Source organism: Pseudopipra pipra, chromosome 10, assembly GCF_036250125.1.
Source record: "Pseudopipra pipra isolate bDixPip1 chromosome 10, bDixPip1.hap1, whole genome shotgun sequence".
NCBI classification, from domain to species: Eukaryota; Metazoa; Chordata; class Aves; order Passeriformes; family Pipridae; genus Pseudopipra; species Pseudopipra pipra.
In genome coordinates, this window is record NC_087558.1 from 25,332,378 (window position 1) to 25,353,352 (window position 20,975).

The 20,975-nt window shown below is 48.0% G+C and overlaps 2 protein-coding genes across 3 annotated transcripts in view; one reads left to right on the forward strand and one right to left on the reverse strand.

Annotated features, from left to right (window-relative positions):
• Nucleotides 1-3,835, forward strand: part of YEATS2 (YEATS domain containing 2) — a 53,126-nt gene extending 49,291 nt beyond the window's left edge. Inside the window, exons 30-31 of one of the 2 annotated variants that reach the window (XR_010433224.1) lie at nucleotides 1,155-1,415; nucleotides 1,850-3,835. Coding sequence is in view for 1 of the 2 variants with exons in the window: in XM_064666960.1 (XP_064523030.1) it covers nucleotides 1,155-1,230 (76 nt within the window). In the remaining variant the exon portion in view is untranslated. Of the gene's footprint in view, nucleotides 1-1,154 lie in introns of both variants that reach the window. The other variant, XM_064666960.1, reaches the window with a different exon arrangement.
• On the reverse strand, nucleotides 2,186-18,588 carry MAP6D1 (MAP6 domain containing 1). Its single transcript, XM_064666971.1, has 3 exons — nucleotides 17,655-18,588; nucleotides 6,928-7,045; nucleotides 2,186-4,273 (listed from the first exon to the last, which is right to left on the reverse strand). Exons 1-3 carry the CDS (start codon nucleotides 18,152-18,154, stop codon nucleotides 4,196-4,198), a joined length of 696 nt encoding a protein of 231 aa, XP_064523041.1. The 5' UTR covers nucleotides 18,155-18,588; the 3' UTR covers nucleotides 2,186-4,195.
• Between the last annotated feature and the right edge of the window lie 2,387 nt (nucleotides 18,589-20,975).

Below are 20,975 nucleotides of genomic sequence, written 5' to 3' on the forward strand. Positions count from 1 at the left end.
CTCTCAGGGGTTCGGCTCCCTTGGCTGCCCTGGGGTGGCCGGCACAGGGCAGCCCCCTCCCCTCACAGACACCCCCCCACAACTCTGCCCTCCCCTCACAGACACCCCCCACAACTCTGCCCTCCCCTCACAGACACCCCCCACAACTCTGCCCTCCCCTCTGAGACCCCTCTCCTCTCACAGAGACTCCCCTCCACCTGCTGCCAGTGCTGGGCACCAACACGTGACACGGACAGGAACGGGAAAAAATAAGGAAAACAAACTCCTGTGTTCTCCCCCGGCTGTGGGGAGGAGTGGTGGGTGCTTGTGAGCAGACTAATGCGCTGTTGTCTTTTGAAAATGCTGCAAAACTCCTTATTTGTGCTCAATCCCACAGAAGTGCCTCCTGAACTAGCACAGGGGGCTGAGGAAGGCTGGCTGTGCCCTGTGGGCAGAGCCCTTGGCACTGCCCCCCAGTGCCTCCCTCCCTGCCCTCGCACAGGTGAGCACATCCTGGGCTGTGGGGGCAGGTGCAGCGTGCCCAGACGTGCGGGATCATTACTTCAGGAATTAAGCTCTCTGCACACAGAGCTGGCACAGGCACAAATGGTGCGTCTGGTCTCAAGGTGGTCTGGCTGACATCAAAGCCTGTCCCACCAGAAACAAGGGATTTTCCACACCTGTGCCATCTCTGCTCTGGAAACAAACACAGCCTCTGGGATGCATGGCACTAGCAATCTGTCTGTGGCAAACCATGTAGATCCTTAGGATCGTACATTACTGCAGTGGCCAGGATAGAGGAAATCGGTATGAGTAAGACAGAGGTCATGGGTTTGCACATCATTGTTCACCCTCAAAGAAATTAGAGCAATGCAGAGAGAAATGTGCTGTTTATGTAAGCTGGCAAAACAGTAACGTGCTGCTTGTGAACTTTTCAATGAGAACTGTTCTGAGCAGTGGAGTATTGCACAGACCTGAGCATGTGGCAGTGCAGATATTCACAGCTGCCTGGCATAAAACTCGCCCTCAGCATCCCAACAGGCAAGGTGTCAGGAGGAATAAATGAAACAAGTAGGCTCAGTGCCACCCTAGAGGTAGTAAATTATAAAGCTTCAGGTGTAAAACTTTCCTTTTAAAGGACATTTTTTTATGTGTCAAATAACCCTTGTTTGCAGTGTGATTCACAGTTGGAAAGCCTGGAGGGACTTGGACATGGGCCCAAAGCAATTGGGAAGACAAATACTAGCGTAAGAACAGCGTTGGAAGCAGTCCTGGCATAGTGACTCCCTGGAGCCTGCGAAATGCGTGTGGATTTGCCTTCTTCAGAGGAACTTAGTTTGATATCTTTCAATTTGGCTGAGGTGGGCATTTTTCATACAAAATCAGGTGAGCTGCAGACATTGGCAGCCAGTGGCATCACCCTGGACCTTACAGTGGTAAGTACCTCCTCAGTTTGCCCCTCAAGTAGTTGGAGCCAGGCAGCAGCTCGTGAGCTTTTGGCTTTCTCCTGGAAGTCTTCTGAGGCATAGCTAGAAAAGCTGGCCTTCCACTGCCTGGGGAAGGTAGTTGTACTTTCAGCATCTTTACTGACAGAAATGTTATTGGGAGTAACTGTAAAGCGACGGTATCTGTTAAAATTCAATTCCTGTGGTCTCTGTGGGATGGCAGAGTGAAACTGAGGTGAAACTGTAAACAGGGAACACTGTGGGCACATCTGAAAGGGATCCTGAGAGCGTGGCACCTGCATCAGAGTTGATCTACCCTCTGTGCATTTCATAGGGAATGTAGCAAATTAGTGTCATTGGTTCATCCCCTTTTGCCCTTCACGGTGATGGCTGCTTGCTGAACAGTTTGCTTTCCCTTTGAAAAGGTCTGGGAAAAGTCCCATGAGTGACTATGGATTCTGCAGAGCAACAGCTTCCTTTGGAAAGCAGCTGTGCTTTTGGATCAGCAGTGGCTGCAGCTTGAAGTGTGCCTTAGAAGCTGTTCTTGCTGGGGGCTGTGCCTGCAGGCAAGCTCCAGGAGTAAGGAATTGACTGCTGATGGCTCTGAATGCATTGCCCCAACACCTTGCTTGGTGTCTGCTGTGCTCTGCTGTCCTGCTCGTGCAGGTGTGCAACACAGGCGTGCAGTGATAAATTGTCCTGCAAAGTTGACTCATCTGAGGGTTATGCTTTACAACAAAAAAAATTTGGGAAAGAACCAATAGACAAAATACATTTTAATTTATTAAATTAAATCCAGTCCATTTGATAAAATACAAGCTTATTATATTACCAGTTTGTTTAAACCTGGGTTGTTTTTGTTTTAAGAAATACAGTGAATTAAGAAGAGAGAATAGACAATTTCTCCTTTTTTTTTTCTTTTTTTTTCTTGCTGTTAATAAAGTCCAGGATTGAAACGAACTTAAATTATTTGAACAAAACTGTTAAAAACATTATAAAGAGATTAAACAAGCAGATCAAATTCTTAGAAACATCTAACATGCAAAACTTTTAGTACAGTTTGAATGTTTCAAATTAATATCCTGAAAAATTAATCTCCTGAAATATTATTTTGGCAAGCACTGGGATTACTGTAGGTTCCTATGGGTCCAAGGATGAGTGTGGGAAGTGCCATCCTGTGTTTGTTCCCCCCCAAACACAGCTTACTGCAGGTGTTCCATATTCTGGTGGTTGTGTTCGGTCCTGCTACAGCGAACAGAGATGGCACCATTAAATTCTCACACAATGCAGTGAGAAGATGCTGTCTGCATGTATTCCAAGTACAATCCACATGCCAACAGTTCAAGAATTGTTCTTATGGGAGTTATCAGCAATGCATACGTGTTTGCAGAATCCTCATTAAATTTGCCTTAGGCTTCAGCTAGAAGGAAGTTTAAGAACAAATGCTCCTGTGTTAAAGTCTGTTTCATTACATGTGAATGAATATCTGATCCCTGTTCAAGTCTGAGGATAGTTTCCCTTCGTTCTAGACAACACACGTGTTACAAACACATAAAGTTTTTCAAATTTTTTTCCCAAAATAATTAGTAAAACCATTAAATAAGCAATAGACTAATTATATTGCATAACTTATTAATAGAAATTGTAAAGTCTTGATGAACAAAGGCTAAAAAAATGGTTTCTTAAAACACGTGTACCTCAGCAAAAGTTAAATGCGCAGTAGTCTAAAAAAATCAGCTTCAGAACAATGACACTTGAAATGGCCTATCTCAGAAATGACAGATGGCTTACATTCTACATTACATTTTTCTGTAAGAAGAGTTTCTAAGTAACATTCGCTTGTGGTTGTTCCTAGCATTAGCATTACCAATATACAGGCAATAATTTAGGAATTTCAAGGCAATATTTTCCACCTTGCATATGCAAAGAGTTAACATTTATTAAAATTGTAAGCATGTCCTTTTCATTAAAGGATCACAAATTGCTTTAGGTAAAATCCATGTACAATATTTACACTCACCCGAACAGCTGTACAAATTACATAAGTATCTTAGATCCTCTGGAGGAGCCTGGTGGGTGCCTGGCTGTGTCCATGTACTTCTCTACAAACCAGCCTGCTATCAGGGCTGTCTCTTGGATTTCAGCCCCCTCTTGCTCCTGCATCAGCCTTCCAGCTGGAAAGCCCAAAACACTGCCTGTGCCAGATTTATTTTAGAGTTTAATGACGTTTGCTTCCTCCAGCTTCTAAAACAACCCTGGAAGTTCAGACCAGCCCCTGTGAAGCTGTGCTTTCTGGTGATGCCATCTGAGGTCCTACTTCCAAAACCCCTCAAGAAAGGGCCAGACTACTCCCTGGTCTTTCTCTGGCCCACTTAGAGGGTGTTGCTAAATAAAACTGGTTTGGGTTTTAATTATCTGTCCCGTTGTGACTGTTTTCCCTCCTACCCTGTGTAGCTATGCATAGGGACATTGCCTGCAATCCTACCTTTGCTGCCCAAAGTCAATCTCCTAATGTGACGCCAGCTGGCATAGTAATGAACCTGCTCCTGTGAAAAACTAGGTCACTCCTCACAGGGTGTTTTGCCAGTTCTAAACCAAGCGCTTTGCGGTTTGTTGTGTTAACAGAAAGTGTGTGTGCATATCATTAATCACTGGAGCTGCTGTTGATAACACCGGTTCTTTGATCTTAACACTCCTCGTGAAAATTGCATAGTGATACATCTTAACAGAAACGTGCGTTTAAGCTGCCTGGGTGCGAGGAGGGTCCGGGTTCAAACGTTGAGGATCCGCGATGGCGCTTGGAAAACAGCCGAAGGGTTGGGGGAGAACCTGGTCTTCACCTCTGGGATCTAGTGGGGTGAGGGGAGAGAGAAATGTTAGTGTGACACAGAGTACAACTGTCTAGAGAGTCCGAGAGATCTGGAGTGCTGTGAGGATCTATCTGCTCTCCCTGTAACGTGCCACTACCCAACAAGTGTTATCTCTTGGCTGGGCATCGGTGAGACTGGCCTTGGCGTGCAGGGTGATTCAAGGGCAGGTGCGATGCTGTGCCAGTGAGGAGGGACGTAGTTGTAACCCAGCCCTTGGACCTGGAGGTGTGTGGTGTGATGGGGATAACCATGGCTGGGCAGGCCTTGGCTGGAGCCAGCTTCTGCAAGATGAAGAGCTGCCTCTTCACAAAGCCCTGCTGGCAAATACTCTACAAACATCACAACAAATTCACCGCTGGCCTGGTGCTGGATTTTAAGTGAGAGGAATTACAGTGGTGTGTGTCTGGTCCTTAACCTTCTGGAGAATGCCATCTGGGCTCCATCAAAATGTTCCATTGTAATGCTTTATGGGGCTATGATCTATGTCTGATGTGAACAGACCTGGAGTACCCAAAGGAGAACAGGCCGTGCCAGGCTGTGAAACTTCAAGGACTCAGATAAGGATGTTGAAAGGAAAGGCAGAGATAAGTTGTTGTTCTCTCTAGTGTCTGTGGAGTCATAATTACATGCAATATGTATCTGTTTTGGTTGTACTGAAGCATGAAGGACACCTGGATGCTTCAGTCATCCTTAATGCTGAAAACCCAAAGGTTTTGAAACTGCAGTGGCCATAGATGTACATCCAGCCCAGGACTCTGGGTGAATCTGGCCATAAAACATGAAAGGGTGGAAAGCTCTGCTGGGTATGCTGATGGGCACCATCCAAGCAGAGAAAGAAGAGCAAGACCACAGGCAAAGAGAGTATAGGGAAAAAGGGAAAGCTATTGATCTGGTTGTTATTATTTCATTGTTCCGATTTTTCCGTTCCTCTGGGGATGCATCTGACACACTGAGGAACAAATGATATGTCACAAACAGCCTGTGCACAGCTCAGCAGCTGGGGAGAGCCATTCCCCTGAGTCCTCTGTGTAGGCTGTCAGGACAGAATGTAAACCTGACTCTCACATGTCTGGCAAAGCCAGGGCTTTCAGGCCAGAGGGAAAGTCCAAATGATCAAGTGTGAACCAGAGACAGTCTGGCTTCTCTTTGAACTGGTGGCTCTTTGGCACCATCTTTGTTCCTGACTACACTTTTCTCATGCTGTCTGTGAGAGAGGCTGTACCCTGGGGCTCCAGGACACGAGACCTTTGCTGCGTGGTTCAGAGTGCAGTGTCCTGGGCAGCAAATGTTTGTGTCTGGGATTCCAGTCTTCCTTTCCTTTCCTTGAGAACTGGGATAGGGACTCTGAGGGGTTCATCTAGGACCCTCTCCTTTGCATCCTATCTGCTAAATAGGAAGACACTGTATTTTGACCCCTCTAGGGTCAAAATGAAAAATTAAATTCACAAGCATTAAAATACAAGGTTTAAGGGTTAAATACCCTCTATCCTCATTGCTGCACCTCGGTAAGCAGCCCAGACTATTTAGAGCAAGGAGGAAATTTTGGTGAGGTTTGCAAATTCTGTTTTGCCTGAGGTCACTGTCCCACTTGCAGCAGAGCTGGATATACCCATCGTGTGCCTTGTCGCAGCAGTGTGCTGGCAATCCTCTGCGGAGGAGGCACTTGACTGTCTGCTGATTAAACACTTCTTCCTTGTCTCCTCCAAGGCAAAGATTTACTTTTTACGTGTGGCCCTGGAGTAGCTGCTATAACCTCTAGCAGTACAGCACACTGTGGCTGGGGAGTTCAGCCCCGGCCCCATCTCTGCTTTCTGAATCACTCAGTGCAGCAGAACCAGTTCTGCAGTCGGCTGTGAGGTGCTGCTCTCCTTGGTGGTCTAATGCCAAAAGCAGCTAAACCAGAGCCTTGTCAGTGTGCACTTTCCTTCCTTGTGGGGATGGGGAGTGTGTGGGGCCCTGCTAGGGAAAATGCTGAGTACAGAGAGAACATTTCCTCGGGGGATTTTCAGTAACATGTATTTCATGAACAAGAAAATTATCTTCACTGGTATAGAGGGTTGTAGAAACTCACAGGAAAATCCCAAGGAAGTCTCAGAGGCCCAAGAGCTGTGCAGCTTGGCTGCTCACCACAGCTGTGTCCTCCTGGGTGTTGGTAGTGGGGGCAGCCTCTGCCCCCACCAGCATGGGGGAGTTTTGTCCTGCCTGGGTGTGTGCTGTTCCTCAGGCAGGGATCTGCAAAGGTTCCCATGCAAACACCTGTGCCCGTGGTTGATGTTGGCTGAATCTCACACTGCAGCCCTAGTGCTGGTGCACACTGACCACTCCAAGGGTGTGCAGAGGGTGTTGATTGCACCTTACACACAGAGAGGGGATGGCACACACACACCTTGTACATAAGGTATCCACTTGAGGCATTGAATTATGGGTTGAATGATGACCAGTTAAAGTATAACATTGTCTAGCACATATCTCTGAAGACAAGGGATGACCACGTTACCTAATGGGCAGTGATGAAAGAGGGGTCAGTGAGGACATGGCTACACACACCACTGCTAAAAAATGAGTAGTTCCTAATGTGTACACTTTGGGCTTTACTCTCATTGACTTTAGGATTTTTAAAAACTGTTAATTACCTTAAAGTCTGCCTTGTAGCTTGTCTCTTGAACAAAACGGTCTTCTGGCATAATGAAGCCTTGTTTTGTCTTTATAGGCTTGGATGGTTTGGCTCCAGTCCATGGGCGATACTCTTGTCTGAAATGAGATTGTCAAGACAGAAGAACCCATAAAACACAATATATTCATTGGGTGCTTCTGCTCAGAGTTGTTGCAAAGCCAGAAGGCAAGGCTGGTTGTAATCAGTTAATAAGATTGAACTTGTCTAAGGCATACTGAGAATAAAAGAAGTACTGAGTGTAGAGGCCTGCCTCTCTCACAAAGCCCATGATGAAAGGTGCAACAGAGCACAGACTGGGCTAACTGGCTGGCCTGACTTAACTCTCCTTTTATTCCTGCAAAATGTGCTCTCTCCTGGCAGTGCTTGGTGCTTCCCTCCTGGATAAGAAAAATTCAAAAAAGACTTTTTGCAAGAAGGCCCATTGACCACTTACATTGTAAAACATGTCTAGCTCATTGGCCACTATGTAAAACCCCTTGGTCTGGTGCCTGGCCCTCCCATGTGGAGAGAGTGTGCTGGTGTTCCCTTCCTTGGCTCTGGCTCTCAACAGGAGCCAGGTTTGCCAACGTGTGCTGTGCTGCACAGCTGTGGCAGCCCAGTCTGAAATGCATCCAAAGGGAGACACCATCTCAGCTGGCAGATGCTTCTGCAGATGATTTTCCTTCGGGGGGAAGTACTTTAAATCCGCATGGTGATGTCTGAGAAGGCATCACTGCTCCGAGGATTAGTCAGCCAAGTGCCATCAGAGAAACAGGTGCAGAGACTGCACTGAGAAAGGGGCAGACCATGTTTCGAGAGCACCAAAGAACAGCACAGCAGGGTCTGGCTCAGCTTGGCTGCCAGGTCCCTTCTGCAGCCTTTTCCCTGCTTCTCTGTACCCCTTGTCACAGACAGGCCTCACTGATGCCTCTCCATTAGGACTCTGAATGCTGCAGTAGCAGCCAGCTGAGCTGGCTCATTTCTCTCAGAAGACAGGAGTCTGCTCTGTTTGTGTACGTATCTCTGGCAACCAACAGGCAGTTTCTGTAGCAAAGGGAGAGGTGACTAACTGAGATGTGACAGTTTTATGTTCATACCCTGGCATACTTCAATAATATCTGCATTTTACTATCGGCTTATATACAAGATCAAGGGGTAAGACTGAGTCCTTAGTGCCCAGGCTAGGGAAACAGACTGTGTTTTAATGTGTACAGTTTAGCTTTGATCACAGCCTTTCTGTTTTTCCTTTTTCCCAAGCACGCTATTTGCTATTTTGATAGTAGATGCAAATTCCCCTTTTAAAAATCTTATTTTAAGGTGCATGAGTGTGTAGTATTATTTTAGAATGTGTAGTTTGGACATGATCCTTTCAGTATATCACCAAAGTGATATAACCACTGCCTGGTTTATGTTTTATTTCTAATAATAGACTCAGCCTTAAAATGCTGCCTCATTTCTTTGCTGATTTGTAGATACAGGGTACAACCCTGGACTGTATCTAAGCCAGTGAGAAACCAGCATGCTAACAAAATTAATTCCAAAAAATTAAATATCTCTTTCTTGACCAAGTTAGCTGCTGGCAGCAGCCTCCTGACAGGATGGATGAGTACAGCTGCAGGCACAAGGAAAGGAGCAGGAACCTGCTGCTGGGGCTGACAGCAGTTTGTCAGCTTGAGTGAGGGTGGAGCGAGTTCTTAAATCCACTCAGTCAGTAACGGGTATTGCTCTATGGAAGAGCTGCTGTCGGAAAGCAAAGCCAGGCCTCTGTCAGGGCTCTATGTCCATTGCAAATCTTGTTTATAATCAGTTTGCTCTCACTGTCCTGAGCAGCCACCTTCTGCCTTCTCTGCACCTTGCTGTTCGGGCCTGCTCAGGCAGCAGGTGAGTGCCCATGCAGCTCTCCTGGAGCTGGTAGTGGGGTTCCTGCTGCTCTAACACCTCAGGGTCAGGGAGCACCTTTGCAGAAAGGTGATTTTGGCCAAGTGATGCCCCAAGAAGGCAACCTTTCAGCAGGGAATCCCAGATGTGTGTGAATGTTCAATCTGAGCTCTGCTCTGCTGCACAGCCAGAGGGAGGACACAGAGCTACTGGGCAAAATACCAGCAAAATGGTACAAAACCATCAATTACATCCCAGCAGTTTCTAGGAACTGGAACCTGCCACTCCACATAAAGCCCAATTTCCTCAGGAATGCTGGTGGCATTGATTCCTAACCATTCAACCTCATGCTGACTGGTCTCCTCGCTGCAATAGAGTGTGTCCTCAGCTTGCAATGAGTGACTGTGCTGCCTGTCTGTACAGCCAGATCTGTCTCACTGCTTTATAGCAGATCATTTGCTGATTTGGCAGACCCCCAAACACAGCCCTTTTGGATCACAGGATCCTCATTTTGGCTCAAAGCCAAACCATTCTCCTCTCACCCTGAACAGTCAAAACTATTTTTGAGGCACCTACATGCACTGAGGAAATGCTCTGCCTTCAGCCACAGAATCAGAAATGTGAGGGCAGATATAGTCATGGCCCAGACCCACAATCTGGGTTTAGGATTTCCCACTGGGTAAACCCAGGACTTTGAGCCACAGAGAAGGGCTGGGCACAACGTAGACAATATATCTCCTCTGGGAGCTGAGGTACTTAAAACAAGAAATTAATATTGTAACCTTTGATACAGAAAGTGCAGCTAACTAAATCTGCTCTGCCCTTCAGCTTGCAGGATACAGGCTCTCATCTCCAGCTGTATAGCCAAGAGTTAGAAGGAACATAAGCCAAAATACCAGTTTGGTGACTTGACTAGAAATCGGTCTTGGAATCATGAGTGGAGTTGAAATGCATGAGCTACTCCAAGCCTGGGGACGAGGAATGACCTGGTTTTAATGTGCTTAGTTTAAGATGTCAAATGTCAAGATTAGTGACTGTCTTCCTTCTCCCTTGTACCCTTGTGTGATGCGACATCCAGCTGCTGCTGGGGATGAACATGCAAGACTGTCTGTTGCTGCTGGACATGGTCATCTTCATCCTTCCTGCTGTACCCCTCCTCCTCTTCCTGTCCCTAGACAGCAGCAGTTGTCAGGTTACTTTGGGTCTGCAAGGACCTGCAGTTGAGGGGAAGTAGCCTCTAGGCCATAACTCAGTGTCCAGGCTCTCTTTAGGTTCTGTTTTGTGCTCCACTACTACAACCTAGAGGTGAGATTTTTGATCTCCATATATAGAAATGATCCAGTGGTACTTCTAAGTACTAAAGCACTGGGGTTGTAAAAGAAAAAGGCCTCCTGAGTAGCATGCAAGATTTAAAACAGTATGGATCAAAAGGGAAGGGCTGCTTTTATTGTACTGCTGTTTCTGTACCTCCAACTCACTCTAGGAAGAATTAAGAAGCGGCTTTTTGCAGGTGGTTGCCCCTTGTGGAACTGCTTTCATCATATAAATCAATGCTTTGTCATTTGTTTCTTTGCTCTTTCTCAAAATTGGTTAACAGAGCACAAAAAAAGGCATGTATTTTGTACTGTGTGGGGATGTGTCTGGAGGGAAAGGTTTGGATCTGTGCAGTGTGGAGAGGGAAGCTAGTGGCCTGCTGGGACAGTTTAACCCCCATGGGAATACAGCTAATGTATAGGCTAGAAACAGAAAAAAGCACTGGACTATTAAATTACCAGGAGTTTACGATGAAGCCCAGCTTTGACAAGAGCTGGTGGTTGGGTGCCATCTCCCTCCCCTAGTGAGCAAGACCAGCTAACAGCCCAGGCAGGGGGGAAGCCCCACCATGATTTGCCCTGTGGCCTTGCAAACTTCAGGGCATTTTTTGGGAATGATGGATTTGGGATTGGTCCTTCTGTTCTTTCCAGACACAGTGCTGCTGCAGCTCAAGCTGCTGGGTGCTGCGAACCATGTAGTGACTGGGACTAATTGCTGCCTCCAGCTCTTCCCATTTCATGTGCTCCACAAAGGTTTTCTGGCCCTGCAGAGAAAGCTGCCTGCAAAATCCTTTTTATTTCACTGACCTAGTGAAAATCTAACCTAGAAATGTTTCTAACTTCACAGAGATGGAGGACTCTTCTGGTGGGCATGGGAAGGCAGAAAATGGAAACACTGACCAGGCTGGAGCTGCTGTTTCCATACAGATTTATCTTCAGCATTGATACTATTCCTTTGCCTGATCATACACCACCAATGCCATCACAGTTGTCATTTTAGTACTTCATCTTTATGTCACAGCTTGCTTTCCGTGATTAATTATCCATGGCAGTTCTGAGCTGCTGCATTACAATCCCATTTCTTATTTAAGAAATGGAGAAAAAGGCTCATTGTGTATAGCTGACCATAACTCAAAGCTACGCTGCCTGAGCTAGTTTGTGCTCATTCCTTCAGTGTCTTATTCCTTCTCAGACCCAATACGCCAGTGAGAATTGAACAGCACAATGAACATTTCTCCAATTTTCCCTTCAGGAGGAAAGTTGTGTGCACAGCTTGGGAGTCTCTGTTACTTTCTTCTCAAAGTACACACTACTCTAGATGTCTGTTGGGGAAGCCAGACTGGTGTGCAAGGGGTTTGGGCAGAAGGTGTGGGGTGAAATGTCTCCCTGTTTGTGACACAGCTCCTTGCAGGTTCCTGGCAGGGCCATGGAGCTGGTTTGCCCAGGCAGAGCTGTGTGGCCAGTGGTGCTCTCCCAGAGGACAGGCTGAGTCTGCTTGTTGGCAAAGACCCCACTAGGCCAGGGAGGATGCTGTGGCATCTCCTGGCAAATGGAGGATTGCAAATGTCACGAGTCATGGTTGCAGTGATGAGAGCTCTGTGTGATGGACAAAGTCAGAAGCCCTCTTGGATAACTGAGCCATTAAACTGCTTCTCCTCTGAGCTGTGGCAGACACTGGTGGGGTGCTGGAGGCCCTTCCAGTCCTTGGACACAGGAGCAGATTGTGCCCATTCTCCTACCCAGCCAAAAAGCCCAGCATGAGGACAGAAGTGGGGGAAAGAAAAGGCAGATGGAGGTTAAAAAATAGAGGGGTAGGGAAAAGACATAGCAGAGAGGAAGAGACCAGCACACAGGAATTATAGAGGAGGAAAGCAGAAGACACCTGGATGAATCCTGTCTCAGCTCTCACCTGCAGGAAGGTCAGGCAGTACTTGGAGCTGCTCATAACTCACAGGAAAGAAGCAACAGCAAAAGACTGGACTGAAAGGACCAAACAAAACCTTAAGCCTCAAACTGTTGTCTTAGAGTGAGTTTTAAGAGGTTGCTCTGCTCACAAACAGATGCCTAAGGAAGGAGAACTGACAGTGGTCTGATAGGACGGGCAGCTGCTTCCCTCTTATTGGAGCTGTGTGAATGGGGGTGTGTGGGTAGGTCTGAGGGTCTTGACTTCTGTCATTATCCCACTTTTCATTCTTTCCCCTTTTTCTCTAATCTAAGGTTGAGGGTACATTGAGGGGAGGAAGTTCCTCCTACTTTATGCAACAGCTTTGAATCTTCCCCATTCCAGTTCTGCAGCATACTTTGCACAACAGACACCCTCTCTTGAGCCTCTATTCCCAGCTCACCTGGCTCTCCCCTCACATGCCTCTGTCCCCCTCCAAGCCCTCCCTTCCCCACCCAGGCTATGCAGTGCACAGTGAGCCCCTCTGGATCCATCCCAATGCCTGCACCAAGTAAGCTTTCTTGTTAAACAGCGTAAAAATCAGAGGCTTCAGTATTAATTTCCCCAAGCAGCAAGACACTTAAGAATGTAAAGATAACTGTAAGCCTTGATTATAAAAGCTTTACTGTTATTATTGAGGATAAGCATGCATTTAAAGATCTTGCTGGATCAAGGATGGAGCTCCTCATACGCAGTACTATTAACCCTGCTGGCTCAGGTGTGTACTTTGATCCCATATTACGGAACACAAGCACAGGTATTTTCTTTGTTTTCTGCACAGCTGAAATAAGATGCTTTTCATTGTGAAGCAGTCACCACAGGTCACCTTGTTTCTCTGCACAAGCATTACTTGAAGGCGAATGAATAGGAGAGGCAGCCAAGTAAGATGTTCTGTGACTGCATCCATAGCTATGGGGAAAAGCGTCATTCCCCTTCGTTCTGCAGCGTCGCTTCTGGCGGGGTGATGTCTGTTCCATGGTCACAGTGAATGGCACATGTTGAGTTCTCATGCAAGAAGGTGGGAATTCAGTTTGCTGGGGCATCTTCCACCCCACTATTCCAAAAAATCATTAGCAATGACAGACACCTTTCCCCCTAATTACCCCAGCTCTTAATGAGGTTTCTTCTCATCAGAACAAAATTGCTTGATCTCTGGGGCCCAGTTTGGTCTGCTTTACTGCTGTGCCTCCCACCTGTGAACAAGCTGGGTGCTCTTGACTCTCCTGCCTGCTCAGAACACCTGTCCTGTGGAAACTCCAACTGCAGAGATCAGGCTGTGCTCAGGGCTGGCATTGTGCACGTGTGCAGAAATTTGCAGTCATCCTCCCAGTTCCCCGAGTGCCAATACAAGCAAAGCCAATGGGTGGGGGAAGAACAGGCAAAACAATCCCTCGCAACTCTGGTGCAACATTTTCCTTTACACATTTGAAGTGCTTTCCAAAAGCTGACAGGTTACTGAAGGGAAAACTGAAGTCTGAAGTGACCTATAGTGTAGCTGAGCACTGAACAGGGTTCTCCCAGTAATACCGGCCCTGGCAGGGAGGTCGTGCCTTATCCCTGTTGCCTTGTAACAAGGTAAGAAAATGATATCCAGAGAACAGAGCCAGCTGCAGATACCTGCTGACAGCACCAGCTTCTCTCATCCTCTATTAAGAGAGCTAAGTAAAGCACTTCTCTATTTCTAGAATGTCTGCTAAATGCAATCAAGACCTAGTACTACAATTAATTGTGTGCAAGCCAAAAGTACACACCACCTGCAACTTACTGCTGAAGGGAGAAGTCACTTCCATGATGCCAAAGGACAAACATTTGGGAAGGTGCAGAGGGGCCACTCAGCACTTTCTTCTGCCTCCTCCAGCGTCAGTAAGGTATAATCTACTGCAACCCTCTGCAGCAGTCCCTGGGATCTTTTCATAGTTGGAGCACATCCCATTTTAGCCTTTCAAGTGCAGCTTGTATCGATCTGCCTCAGCCTGTGTGCCTGAGCACCCACCATGCAGCCCCTTGGGGTTTGACTTCATTCAGCTCCTGCAGAACTCAGCCAAAATCCAGGGACTGGAGGGATCAGGAAGCTGCCCCAAAGATCTGGGGACATAGGGTAATAGTTTGTAGGCCAAGCAGCTGTGCTGTCCTTCCACCTTTTATTCAGAGTTATTATTTCAAAATCAAAAGTCTTTGCTTCCTCAGCAGTACAGGTATTCTTCCACTACCCCCTACCCTTTATCCTGGCCATAGAAAGATGCCCTCGGTCTTGGATATTGATCCCATGGGTTTGTTTTGTGCTGGGAAATGCCAGGTCAGGCTGACTGGCTTAACCATGTACAGACAGTTTTGTACACAGCTGAGTTTCCTTCTGAACTAAAAGCAGCATGCAGAATGAAGTCTCACAGGAGCAGAGCACTTATGCACAAAAGCACATCAAATGGTGCTGCATGTTACAGGGGACTCACCACTACCCTTGGGTGCTTCACAGAAACAAACACAATAGGCCGTTGTAGAACCATGCAGTCAAAATTCCTGCATTAAAAAAAACAAAACAAAACAAACAAACCACAGAACATAAAAAAAGAAAACCCCAACATCTTACAGAGTCAAGCAAGAAAACCACTACTGCCATTAAAAGTGGACCATGTATCAACTCCAACTTTTCTGCATGTCTTGTTCAATGCCCTGCCTTGCCCTCCCTTTTCACATTAAACAAGCCCAGCCAGCTGCTGAGACCTGACACAGTCACACAGTACAGCTGGAGGCTGCTGACCAGCAGTGTCCACACTGCAGGAGCAGATCCTGCCAGGAAGAGCCTCGTGGTGTGTGCCTGACCTGGCTGGGCACAGAGCTGCTGAAGCACCTGGAGCACAAAGGACTCAAATCACCCATTTCTTGTGAGGGTGGACACAGCTCCCCATACAGAGAGCCCAGTCCTCAGGCTGGGCTATAGGGATGGGCTGATACTCCTGCAACAGCAGAAAAGGAGGAATCTCCCCAAGGTTCTCCCTAGCAAGGAAATGAGCGTCTTACCAAAAATGTGTATGTTTTCCATACCTTTGCTCCTCTCTAAGCATCTACCTGCAGAGGTCCTTGCCTGCATGTCTCTGCAGGACACTCTCCCTTTTCCCACCCTCCCTAAAGACATAATGTGGCTCACCAACCTTCTCCTCAGGACAAAGCTGCCCCCAGTTAGAGAAACCCCCCCTACTCTGCCTCTACCACAGGTGATCTGACTTTCCTTCTGCCTTCTCACCTGTGGGTGGGTGCAGCTTACAAGACATGGGGCAGGTCCCTGTGGCCAGAGCGTAGTGGAGTTGTGTGTGGCCACCAAGGGACAGTTCAATGAACAAGGAGGGTCCTTCTAGTCTTTGTCAGAGAGGAAGATGAAGAAGATCAATCCTTAATGGTGCTGTTCAGCTACTACCTGAAGATAAGTGTTTGCAGACTGCAATGCTGCCTTTGGAAAATAAGAGGAGAGGAATGAACTGTAATGTGTTAGTGGAAATGTCCTTGTGGTTGTGAGTGCTCAGCTCACCAAAGGTGGGGGTGCTGTGATCACCCCTTCCTAATTCAGACTGTGGCACTGCTCCTGGGGCTTTGCCATGACTGAAGCTACCCAATATAAACCAAGTGCCCCAAGTGTAACTGAAAATGAGTAACTCTGCCAAGTACCTGCTTAGTCTTTCTTTAAAAAACAAAAAGAGACAAATATAAATGAAAGTAGAATCTTGCAGCCTGTGAAGCTATTGTGAACTTTTCTCCTGCTGCTTGTTGTGACTCCTGTGTGCTCAGTGGTACAGGGACTTCTTAAATGCAATGTTGTACTAGGTGATAATCCAAAGAAACCATGGGAATTACTGGAATAAGGCAAGAGTGGCCTGATTTACATAGTCCCATCTGTATCAGTTGTGTACTGTGTATTCAAACAGCTTAAAGGTTTTACGTGAGAACTTTGTTCTGGTGTGGCTGCCCTGGCTCGTGCCTCCATCCTTGTCCTGCACTCCTCCTCCTTTCAGCAGTGAGGAGTTCCTTAAATAACTTGAAGTCTTACTTTTTGTAAAACTTGTTTTGATTTCCATGTTGGTATGTTGTCCCAGCCAGTAATTTGTCGCCTGATCTGTAAACTTCTTGTTCTTTGATAATAGTAGCTGAGAGCCCCGTGTAAGAGCAGAGAAGTCAGAGGGAAGGAAGGTTTGAGAAGTGACTTTGCTGAGCATTCAAACAGCTGTAGGGCAGCTGCAGCTCTAATGCAGGCTAATGCAGCCTTCCTCTGGGGTCAGGCTGAAGAAGCAGGGGGAAGCTTCAACAAAATGGTGGAGATGGATGTGTTTCTGAGACGTGAACCTTGCTAGTCTTGTTCTAGGCAGGTTTCTCTGAAGTAATTCCTGTGCTGCTTTCAAATTGAAGTGTGTTTTGGCTTAAGAATAATAATCACTCTGTGATCGTCCGGGGAGATGTGGAAAAGGAGAAAGCAGCGCACAAATTCAAGCACTGCAGTTATCCTTCCTAAGTCTGCATGTTCACCACACATGGAGCAGGACAGCTGCCTGTGTGAGGAGTGGTTTAAGCAATATCCCCCAGGGCTCCCAGTTTGTCTTAAAACCACTGTGATACATAATCTAATGAGTTGCAGTGATGAAGAGAAATGTCTCCTAGGTACATAATAGGTAATAAGAGTCTAAATACTTGAGAATCTACTGGAATAAAAATAATTACTCTATTAATATATCTCATCGGTATATGAAAATCTGCCAAACATCATTAAGAGGAAGCATGTGGTAACAGCATGAAACTGATACAATATTCAACAGCAGCCTTGTAGGAGCTGAAATCCCCTCTCCTCCCATGGGGAGAGTCAGTAAGAACAAGAGTTGAATTTAGGTGCATCTCACCTGACTGTTTGTTTCAGGAAATAAGCATCTGTAATCAGTCATGCTGTTCAGAGAGAAAGGAAGGCATTGATAACATAAGTCACTTAGTAATTTTTAAAGATTGGGACAGGTGGTTCGTGACAGTTTTCTCCATTACCCATTAGATGACATAGGGGATACATCCCGAAAATGTCTTCTTCTCTGACTGATCTTTTACGGCTGTAATTTGGCTCGCCATGAATGTCGCATTCCAGGAGTTTTAAAGGGAAAGAGATGATGGCACCGAGGGATTCGGGGAACGCAGCTCAGTGCGGCTGTTGGGCACGGACGGGTGGCGGGCAGCTCTGGCTGTCGGAGGTGCCGAGTCTCCCGGCAGCGGGTGGGTAGCGCGCTGCTGCGCCAGGGATGCAATCATGGATCCCCCCGGCGTGCTTCCTCCTCTCCCCGAGCGCGGGCCGGGCGGCGGCGCGCCCGGGGACGGTCCCGCTGCCCCGGCACGCACAGGGGCCGCCGGGGCCAGGCGACACTTTAAAGGACCGCACTTCCAAAAGCAAAGGCGGCTTCGGCGAGAGGCTGAGCCCGCCGGCGAGGCGGCAGCCCCCGTCCCCCTCCCCTCGGTGGCGGTCCCGCCCGCCGGCATCCCCGCGCTGCGGAGGAGCGTCCCCGCCCGCGGCAGGAGCAGCCCCGGCTCGGGGCGGCCGCCGGGCCCGGTTACCTGTAGGAGGTGGTGTGGCCGCCGTCCGCCTGCGAGCGCGGCCGGAGCTGCTCGGGGCCGTCGATCGCCGTTCTCCCGCCGCCGCCGGGCAAGGCGCAGGCGGCGCGTCCCGGGGCGGGCTGGGGGGCGGCCCCGTCCCTCCCGCCGCCGCCGCCGCTACTGGCGCTGACCCAGGGGAAGGCGTCCCTCCTCGGGAGGGGCCACGCTCTGAAGTCCTGCCGGTACTGGGTCTCGGCCGCGAAGGGCTCTCCGGCGGCGGCCGCCCGGCCCTTCCTGCGGCCGCTCGGCTTCCCGGCGGCGGGATCCCGCGGGCGGCGCGCCGGGGCAGGCGGGCGAGCGCTGCCCCGCGAGGGGGGCCCGCCGCGCTGGGCCGGCCCGTCCTCCTGCTCCTCGATGTCCGAGTAGTTGTGGATAGTGAGCGGCACAGAGAGGTCGGACTTGTCCAGCTGGCTCCAGAAGCGGGCCAGGCAGCACACCCGGCTGATGCAGGGCCAGGCCATGGCCGCGGCCGCAGCCCCCGCCTCGCCCGCAGCGACGCCCGCGGCTCCGGCGCCCGCAGCCGGCCGCGCTCCCGGCTTCAGCCCTCATCGGCGGCAGCCCCTCCTCCCGCCGCCCCCTTCCCCGGTAACGACACCCCCTCGCCGGGATTACGGCCCGCACACGTGACCCGGCTGCCGGTGGGAGCCCCGTGCAGCGGCGGGGGAGGGAACGCGGCCGGGACCGGACCCCGCGCCCCCGGGGGACCCGCTCTGCCCGTGCGCCGCCGAGTGCCGCTGTCTGTGCCGCCGCTTCGGGAGCCGCTCTGTGCCCGGGAGCGCCGAAGCGCGCCCAGTCACGGGCACCGGCCAGGCGAGGAGCGCTGCTCCGCTGTAGATGGTTGGTGCTGCTCAGTTATACCCTCGAGGGGTATAATCGTCACCACTCACGATTAGAGAAAGAGATTGTATACGAAACCTGGCGTTTAAAAAATAAGTGATCCGGATGAGAAACAGCAGCCTTGCAGTGTTAGTTTCCAATAGCTGCGTGCAAAACCCCACCTCTCTTAATCTCCCTCCCTCCATTTACATTAACAGTTTAACCACTTCACTTTTAAAATACCTCCTATTGACCAAAATCCAAGCATCCATGTATCCTAATATAGGGCCCACCTCCTTTACTGTTTGCCAGAGACTGCAAATTACAGCTTTCCTTTTGTACATTCAGGTTCAAAACCAAACAGTCCTGGCACAAAACAGTGAAACTGACGGAATTACATCGGGGATAAGCCGGGCTTTTGAAATTTTATGTCTTATGTAATAAGTGGCTACGGGCCATAATGCTCCTCCACAATTTCCCATTCAGTGTGTTATTACAGAGGAAGCTGAATCTCCCAGAGGGTCACCAAACTATGAAATATAAGGCTTTAGAAGTGAAGAATGCAGATAAACTGAGATCCCTCCTGTTAGAAAATCATATACTCTAGTTACGGGTGATTATCTGATAAGATAGGTGTAATGGCTTTAAACTGGAAGATTAGATTAGATATCAAGAAGACATTCTTCCCTGTGAGGGTGGTGAGGCACTGGCAACAGGTTGCCCAGAAGATCTATGGCTGTTCCATCCCTGGAAACATTCAGCTTTGAATGGGGCTTTGAGCAACGTGGTCTAGTGGAAGGTTCCCTGCCCATTGTAGGGGGGTTGGAACTAGACTATCTTTAAGGTCCCTTCCAACCCAAACCAAACATTCTATTCTATGAAGCATTATTAAGAAAATAATTATGCAGTGGAACTTGAGAAGGTTAAGATCTACTGCTTTGTTTCAGCTGAGCAGTACTGTATCTGTAGTGTATTAGCACCTCAGTTCAGATTTGCACTTGTTTCTGGCAGGGAGAAAGGCTAGAAATGTGGGTATGGGCTGGGGCAGAACCTCCCCTTGAGTGTTTGGCCTCTCTCTGAAACATAGTCAACAAAGGATAAGAAGCAATTCCTTCGCAGATAACCCTGTTGTCTCAAATACCTGTTTTGGCAGTTGTCAATGCTACTAGCAGCTTTGATTTCATCACCACCCCCTCGCCCTCACAAGTTCGTTGGGGCAAGGAGACTCGGAAATTTCAGGTAAAAACATTTTGGTCCCACACAGAACTCTTGTCACAAAACTATTTAGGCTATTGGATGCTGTGTTTAATTTGTTGTCTGAAAAAGCCACAAACATACTTTTAGGAATATGCAGGGAGACATTTCTTAATTTTCTGCTGCTCTTTTTTTTTAGAACTGCTCTGTTCTACGTTGTAATTTTTAAAATAAATCATATCTGGTAAAGAGAAATAGACTTTACAGCCATGGGAGAAAGCAGAACATCTGCTTTATCATGTTATCTGTGGCACAGTACAAATGATGCTCTGATCCTTGTTCCTAGGCCTGACTTAGCAAAATACATGACAGAATAAATCGGATGTCTCTGCTCATCCTGTGCCTGCCACTTCCTAGTACTGAATTCAGCTCTGGCAACGCATGTCTCAGAGCCCACCTACAGCACTAGGGAGTGCTTGGAGCAGCTGCTCATCACAGCTTGTGGGATGAAATTGGCACAAAGGCTAACACAGACAGGAAAACCAGAAGATGCTGGATGAGATTAAAAAGTTGCCTGCATTTAGAAGATTTGTCATGATTAAAAGCTGGGGGGAAGGGGGGAGGAATACTGCAACAGTAAGACAAAGAAAACCCATCAAATCAGAAAGCAAAACAGCTCTTGCTGCCAGGAATGGGGGCTGAAAACTCTAACAGTTAGTTTTAATACTAAAATGAAACTCCAAATAGGGCAGATCACTGAAATAAAATATTCCTTAAACATGGCAAGGCCAAAGCAGACTTTAAAGCCACTGAAAAAAGGTGAAGGATTGTGTCTCTACATGACTAACCATGACTTTATACTTATTGCTGTTTTCCTACACAAACACTAGCTGTTGTCTCTGCCAACTGTCTGCATAATCACCACATTGTATTTTTATTCACAATAATCTCTTTGAAAATTTTTCCATGTGGTTGGTTCTTTTTGTTGGTTTTCTTTCTAGGGTTGGGGTTTTAGTTTGGGGTTTTTTTCATTCTTCTAATTTGTCATTCAAACATGTGACTAAATACTGAGATACTGACATGCTGATGCCAGATTTTGCAAGAAGGGTATTTGCTTGCCAGAAAGGTATCTTATTTAGTCTAGTGAGCTGTCAAGATTCCTTGTCTGACTGACTTAAGAGTTGACTTTCCTATTGCAGTTTTAAGGTAATTTTGGACCAGAGAAGACAGTTTGCCTTTGCCAGACAATGCTGCACAAAGGCTCAGGTGCAA

Bases quoted from the DNA above. Each gene is read 5' to 3' on its own strand.
- MAP6D1 (XM_064666971.1), bottom strand. From the start codon at position 18,154: ATGGCCTGGCCCTGCATCAGCCGGGTGTGCTGCCTGGCCCGCTTCTGG. The intron at 7,046-17,654 runs GTAACCGGGCCC...ATCTCATTTCAG, and splicing joins GGCCACACCACCTCCTACAG to ACAAGAGTATCGCCCATGGA. The intron at 4,274-6,927 runs GTAATTAACAGT...TCACCCCACTAG, and splicing joins GCTACAAGGCAGACTTTAAG to ATCCCAGAGGTGAAGACCAG.